Source organism: Eriocheir sinensis, chromosome 3, assembly GCF_024679095.1.
Source record: "Eriocheir sinensis breed Jianghai 21 chromosome 3, ASM2467909v1, whole genome shotgun sequence".
Lineage (NCBI taxonomy): Eukaryota > Metazoa > Arthropoda > Malacostraca > Decapoda > Varunidae > Eriocheir > Eriocheir sinensis.
Window position 1 is genome coordinate 18,319,422 of NC_066511.1, and position 7,633 is coordinate 18,327,054.

Below are 7,633 nucleotides of genomic sequence, written 5' to 3' on the forward strand. Positions count from 1 at the left end.
AATATGTATCCCGTGATTCTCAGCCTTGTATATATCTAGGAGTGCACTTTGTGTTGTTCCCCTGAAGGTTGGCAGTCAGTGGCCACTTTTTTTTATAATGCTGTCTGACAAGGAGGAGGAGAAGCAGGACACGGGAAATAACGGGAAAAGGAAAGCTTTCCATTACTGCACAACGGAGGTGACGCAGCGAGCCTCTATTGCAAGTTTATTATTTCTTCCCGTTCAAGGGTTAAGCTTTCTCCTGTCACTTGTTCCTGTCATGTGCATCTTGCATTTTTTACAACCGTGAAAACAGGAATATATTATTTATACGTTCTTAGGCTATACCTGGCTATACATACATGCATACATATTACATACGTATTTGTATGTATGTATATATATATATATATATATATATATATATATATATATATATATATATATATATATATATATATATATATATATATATATATATATATATGCGTATTTCAAGTTTCTATGTGCTATATTTTCACAAATTTAACGTGATCATTTTGAAGGGTCATATTTCTTAAAAAAAAAAAAAAATCAACTTTGCCTAGACGTAACGGTTTAGTGGTGATAGCAGGCCATCTCAGGTATACCTGTGGGGACACACACACACACACACACACACACACACACACACACACACTGGCTCCATCATATATTTTCATGTGGCTTTCTAACATACTTCTCTAAATATTTCGCCATCCTGCCTTTTGACTAGCAAATTAGTTGTTTGTAATGTTCACTTCTGACGCGTCACTGCGGACACCCTTGAGTGGACGCCTGGAGAACACGCGTGGGCGGGTCAGCCGCGGTCCTTCCAGCTCCTTCCTTCGGTCCCGCCCCCCCACGTACACGTACAAGGGGTATAAGTGTATTAATTAGAATAAGAAATATAATCGTCAACAGTGTTATCGTCATCATAAGAGAGTAATCGTCAGTAGAAGTGTAATCGTCACCCTAAGTGTAATCATTAGTAAGTTTAATTATCAGCATGAGAAGTCTAATAGTAGTAAGAATTTATTTTTTCTTTCTGTTCCCTGTGAGAAGTGTTCCATTCACTCTTGCGTGCTGTTCGCCACAAGCCTGAACAACTTTCGCTAAATGTTTCCGAGAATGAAGATTATCTGGCCCAGAAAGAAAATATGAAAGTACTGAAACTCATAAAAAGAAATTCCACCCTTTTCAGTCACCTTTAGGACGGAGCGTCACGAGCGCGAACACCTTTCCCTAAATACTTACCGATAAAGAGAAATAATTATCAAAGAAGGAGCTAAGTATGAGTTTAAAAACGAATTATGTAAATCGAAGTAAACTTTTGGTGACTGAATATATATACTTGGGATATTTTATAGGGATGGGGATAAGCCGGTATTCGTACTGCGGCGGGAGGGAGAGAGCAAATGTTACCCGTCCCTCACTAATGCTTCACGGCAATGTGCAGCTTGGAAGCCACACACTTGGCTCGTCACCACACTTGCGTCACAGACCCTTCATGGGAACAAGCTTTTCTTCCCCTAATTACCAATATATACCCCTCTGTGTGTGCATGTGTGTGTGTGTGTGTGTGTGTGTGTGTGTGTGTGTGTGTGTGTGTGTGTGTGTGTGTGTGTGTGTTGGCGTGAGTGGGTGACGTAATGTCCTTAATATACCGCACACCCAGGGTCCTCCGTCACCCACGCTATGCACGGACAGGCCAGTGACCCCGCGCCGAGCAATACCTGCGCGGCACCTGATAGTGGCGTACCTGCGGCCAAGTCTGATGAAGATAGACGCGTTGTCCACGTGACTCCGCCGTGAGGTAATGATTTGATGCGGTGTATTAATGTATCTTTTTTGCTTGTTTTTTTTTAGATCTTTGTTTTATTTGTCTGGGGTACGAAAAGAGTTTAAGAATTAAGAATAAGCTGCTGTGCGTTTGTTTGTTTATTAATATATTCTCTTTTTTCTTTTCTTTTTTTTTGTATTTCATTCATTAATTTATCCTTCCATTATTATTATTTTTGTAGTGAAACGTTTTCTTTTTCTTACTTATCTTTCAGCCATTATAAAAATTGCCTGCGCCATGACGGGCTTGGCCAGACCACCAGGCCCCAGAAGAAAACCTACCGGCGCTACAGGGGAAGAGGTTAAAAAAAAAAAAAATATATATATATATATATATATATATATATATATATATATATATATATATATATATATATATATATATATATATAAATCGTACCGTTTAAAGACTGACTATGTTCGTTTGAGGATTGCCTAAATTTGCATATGTTCATTGAATCCTTTTTACCGAAATATCAAAAAAAAAAAAAATCATGATATAAATAATCACACTTGTGCTGGCAGCTACCGTAGAGTGGCGATCTCTGACCTCAGTGATATATGTTTCAACTTTACAGATTTTATTTCTGTGCTTAGGAGCAACTTAATTTTTTACGCTCTCATATTATTATAACAGCTGTGGGCTTACCTACAGATCAAACTTGGTAATTGAGCACTGCATCTCATTCATCCTGCATATGACTAACGATGATAGTTTTCGGAACCCCAGTGGCCTCCGTTAATTAAACACCTTCGTGCCGGCGATAACTTTTTTTAACTGAACGGAAGGACAGATCAAGGGATTCACATACATATTAAAAGGGGAAGAGCAGATGCCCAAGAATCGCCAGTTTTGCAAGAATACTGCCCCGGGGTAATGGGTTCTTGCCCGCTACAATCTCGGAGGCCAATGCTACGTAGATGTGAGCACCGAGGCCACGCGCATCTATAGCGTATGCCTCCAACTTTACCTCTTTTTCGCCATTGCTAAGTTAACTAAATTATCAAGCATATGCACATCATCACCAAGCTTGAAACACAACACACACACACACACACACACACACACACACACACACACACACACACACACACACACACACACACACACGTACACCAAGACACATAAATAACGACACAAGGAACGCCCTCTCGACTCAGTACATCACGGGCCATTTGTATTCATGAGTCAACAAAGACAAAGAATGGTTCACTCACTGCCGCCTTCAGCACCGAATGACTCACTCCCTCATTGGTGAGTAACACGAAATCTGGGTCACGGGAGAGGCGAGTGAGGGGGTTGCGAGACGAGTGAGGGGGCTGAGAGGCGAGTGAGGGGGCTGAGAGGCGAGTGAGGGGGCTGAGAGGCGAGTGAGGGGGCTGAGAGTAGAGTGAAGGGGCTGAGAGGCGAGTGAGGGTGTGAGAGGCGAGTGAAGGGGCTGAGAGGCGAGTGAAGGGGCTGAGAGGCGAGTGATGGGGCTGAGAGGCGAGTGAAGGGGCTGAGAGGCGAGTGAGGGTGCTGAGAGTCGAGTGAATGGGCTGAGAGGCGAGTGAAGGGGCTGAGAGGCGAGTGAGGGGACTTGGAGGCGAGTGAGGGGGCTGAGAGGCGAGTGAGGGGGCTGAGAGGCGAGTGAGGGGACTTGGAGGCGAGTGAGGGGGCTGAGAGGCGAGTGAGGGGGCTGAGAGGCGAGTGAGGGGGCTGAGAGGCGAGTGAAGGGGCTGAGAGGCGAGTGAGGGACTTGGAGGCGAGTGAGGGGCTGAGAGGCGAGTGAAGGGGCTGAGAGGAGAGTGAAGGGGCTGAGAGGCGAGTGAGGGGACTTGGAGGCGAGTGAGGGGGCTGAGAGGCGAGTGACGGGGCTGAGAGGCGAGTGAGGGTGCTGAGAGGCGAGTGAGGGGGCTGAGAGGCGAGTGAGGGGGCTGAGAGGCGAGTGAGGGGGCTGAGAGGCGAGTGAGGGTGCTGAGAGGCGAGTGAGGGTGCTGAGAGGCGAGTGAGGGTGCTGGGAGGCGAGTGAGGGTGCTGGGAGGCGAGTGAGGGTGCTGGGAGGCGAGTGAGGGTGCTGGGAGGCGAGTGAGGGTGCTGGGAGGCGAGTGAGGGTGCTGGGAGGCGAGTGAGGGGGCTGAGAGGCGAGTGAGGGTGCTGGGAGGCGAGTGAGGGTGCTGGGAGGCGAGTGAGGGTGCTGGGAGGCGAGTGAGGGTGCTGGGAGGCGAGTGAGGGTGCTGGGAGGCGAGTGAGGGTGCTGGGAGGCGAGTGAGGGTGCTGAGAGGCGAGTGAGGGTGCTGTGAGGCGAGTGAGGGTGCTGAGAGGCGAGTGAGGGTGCTGAGAGGCGAGTGAGGGGGCTGAGAGGCGAGTGAGGGGTCTGAGAGGCGAGTGAGGGTGCTGAGAGGCGAGTGAGGGTGCTGTGAGGCGAGTGAGGGTGCTGTGAGGCGAGTGAGGGTGCTGTGAGGCGAGTGAGGGGGCTGAGAGGCGAGTGAAGGGGCTGTGAGGCGAGTGAGGGTGCTGTGAGGCGAGTGAGGGTGCTGGGAGGCGAGTGAAGGGGCTGAGGCGAGTGCGGGTGCTGAGAGGCGAGTGAGGGTGCTGAGAGGCGAGTGAGGGTGCTGAGAGGCGAGTGAGGGTGCTGAGAGGCGAGTGAGGGTGCTGTGAGGCGAGTGAGGGTGCTGTGAGGCGAGTGAGGGGGCTGTGAGGCGAGTGAGGGTGCTGAGAGGCGAGTGAGGGTGCTGTGAGGCGAGTGAGGGTGCTGTGAGGCGAGTGAGGGGGCTGAGAGGCGAGTGAGGGTGCTGTGAGGCGAGTGAGGGGACTTGGAGGGGAGTGAGAGGGCTGTGAGGCGAGTGAGGGTGCTGAGAGGCGAGTGAGGTTGCTGAGAGGCGAGTGAGGGGACTTGGAGGGGAGTGAGGGGGCTGAGAGGCGAGTGAGGGTGCTGAGAGGCGAGTGAGGGGGCTGTGAGGCGAGTGAGGGGACTTGGAGGGGAGTGAGGGGGCTGGGAGGCGAGTGAGGGTGCTGAGAGGCGAGTGAGGGGACTGGGAGGGGAGGGAGGGGGCTGAGGCGAGTGAAGGGGCTGAGAGGCGAGTGAGGGTGCTGAGAGGCGAGTGAGGGGGCTGAGAGTCGAGTGAGGGGCCTGAGAGGCGAGTGAGGGGGCTGAGAGGAGTGAGTGAGGGGTCTGAGAGGCGAGTGAGGGTGCTGGGAGGCGAGTGAGGGGGCTGAGAGGCGAGTGAGGGGGCTGAGAGGCGAGTGAGGGTGCTGGGAGGCGAGTGAGGGGGCTGAGAGGCGAGTGAGGGTGCTGGGAGGCGAGTGAGGGGACTTGGAGGGGAGTGAGGGGGCTGTGAGGCGAGTGATGGGGCTGAGAGGCGAGTGAGTGGACTTGGAGGGGAGTGAGGGGGCTGTGAGGCGAGTGAGGGGGCTGAGAGGCGAGTGAGGGGACTTGGAGGGGAGGAAGGGGGCTGAGAGGCGAGTGAGGGGCTGAGAGGCGAGTGAGGGGACTTGGAGGGGAGTGAGGGGCTGAGAGGCGAGTGAGGGGACTTGGAGGGGAGTGAGGGGGCTGAGAGGCGAGTGAGGGGACTTGGAGGGGAGTGAGGGGGCTGAGAGGCGAGTGAGGGTGCTGTGAGGCGAGTGAGGGGGCTGATAGGCGAATGAGGGGTCTGAGAGGCGAGTGAGGGGACTTGGAGGGGAGTGAGGGGGCTGAGAGGCGAGTGAGGGGACTTCGAGGCGAGTGAGGGGCCTGTGAGGCGAGTGAGGGGGCTGAGAGGCGAGTGAGGGGACTTGGAGGGGAGTGAGGGTGCTGTGAGGCGAGTGAGGGGGCTGAGAGGCGAGTGAGGGGGCTGAGCGGCGAGTGTGGGGACTTGGAGGCGAGTGAGGGGGCTGTGAGGCGAGTGAGGGGGCTGAGAGGCGAGTGAGGGGGCTGAGAGGCGAGTGAGTGGACTTGGAGGGGAGTGAGGGGGCTGTGAGGCGAGTGAGGGGGCTGAGAGGCGAATAAGGGGACTTGGAGGGGAGTGAGGGGGCTGAGAGGCGAGTGGGGGCTGAGGAGGGGGCTGAGGGGGGGCTGAGGAGGTGAGTGAGGGTGCTGAGAGGCGAGTGAGGGGGCTGAGAAGCAAGTGAGGGGGCTGAGAGGCGAGTGAGGGGACTTGGAGGGGAGTGAGGGGGCTGAGAGGCGAGTGAGGGGACTTGGAGGGGAGTGAGGGGGCTGAGAGGCGAGTGAGGGGCTGAGGAGGCGAGTGAGGGGCTGGGGAGGCGAGTGAGGGGGCTGAGAGGGAGTGAGGGGTGCTGAGGAGGCGAGTGAGGGGCTGTGAGGCGAGTGAGGGGCTGAGGCGAGTGAGGGACTTGGAGGGGAGTGAGGGGGCTGTGAGGCGAGTGAGGGGACTTGGAGGGGAGTGAGGGGGCTGAGAGGCGAGTGAGGGGGCTGAGAGGCGAGTGAGGAGACCTGGAGGGGAGTGAAGGGGCTGTGAGGCGAGTGAGGGGGCTGAGAGGCGAGTGAGGGGACTTGGAGGGGAGTGAGGGGGCTGAGAGGCGAGTGAGGGGACTTGGAGGGGAGTGAAGGGGCTGTGAGGCGAGTGAGGGGGCTGAGAGGCGAGTGAGGGGACTTGGAGGGGAGTGAGGGGGCTGAGAAGCGAGAGAGGGGGCTGAGAGGCGAGTGAGGGGACTTGGAGGGGACTGAGGAGGCGAGTGAGGGGACCTGGAGGGAGTGAGGGGACTGTGGAGGGTAGTGAGGGGGCTGAGAGGCGAGTGAGGGGACTTGGAGGGGAGTGAGGGGGCTGAGAGGCGAGTGAGGGGGCTGAGAGGCGAGTGAGGGGACTTGGAGGGGAGTGAGGGGGCTGAGAGGCGAGTGAGGGGACCTGGAGGGGAGTGAGGGGGCTGAGAGGCGAGTGAGGGGGCTGTGAGGCGAGTGAGGGTGCTGTGAGGCGAGTGAGGGGGCTCCGGGGGGCTGCTCTGCCACTGACGCTACTCACACCTCATTCACCTCATTGCATTGACTGGGTTAGGGCGAGTTGCATACGCCGCCAAACCAATCTTCTTCTTCTTCTTCTTTTTCTCCTCCGTGCAGGTCCTCGTCTGTGACCTTTAAGGCTCCCGTGGGTAAGCACTTCCTATTTGGGGATAAAACTAACATTTGCTTATCACAGTTTACCTTGTGGAGATTTTCCCAGGTAACCCAATATAGTAATGTGCCCGAAGTTCAACAACCTCCACTACTGATTTAACAACTACTAATATTACTACTACTACTGCTACTACTACTACTACTACTACTACTACTACTACTATACAAACAACAAAACAAGAACTACCACTACAACTACTACTTCTACTATACTACTACTACTACTAATAATAATAATAATAATAATAATAATAATAATAATAATAATAATAGGGAGGGTGAGCTGTTTACCTTCTCAAATTTACCTTTCGTAGTTTTGTTCATATTTATTAACCGAACTACTATAGAGAGGATTTATGTTTGGGAGAGCTCCGTAGCATGCCTCCTCTACTCACCCTTTTAAACCGCCTGCAATAGAAGGCCTAAGAATTTGAAGTCAGGAATTCCAACCAATACATTAGCTGAGACGCGTTTGACCGTTGCCAGATGATCGTACTCAGAGCCTCGTACTTACCGGTTTCTGAGCCATAGCTATTGCCAAAAAAACACTAATAATTAACCATTTTAACGATAACTATATATGAAGGCAGTTTTTAGGTCGGAAATCGGCAAACATGGGAGGCTGAGTACGACAATCTGACAACGTTGCTCTGGTGTAGCTTATTATTTTCTTCTTTTTGTGTTTTGTCATATATGTTCTTACG

At 52.9% G+C, this 7,633-nt stretch overlaps 1 protein-coding gene across 1 annotated transcript; it reads right to left on the reverse strand.

The window, feature by feature from the left end:
- Nucleotides 1-3,021: 3,021 nt before the first annotated feature.
- On the reverse strand, nt 3,022-5,734 carry LOC127003283 (proline-rich protein 36-like; the record flags this gene model as incomplete). The annotated part of the gene is made up of 7 exons (XM_050869746.1): nt 3,022-3,179; nt 3,340-3,518; nt 3,818-4,156; nt 4,496-4,614; nt 4,796-4,972; nt 5,293-5,313; nt 5,354-5,734. Coding segments are annotated over 7 exons (1,374 nt in total), but the record flags the coding sequence as incomplete, so codon positions are not given.
- Nucleotides 5,735-7,633: the final 1,899 nt, after the last annotated feature.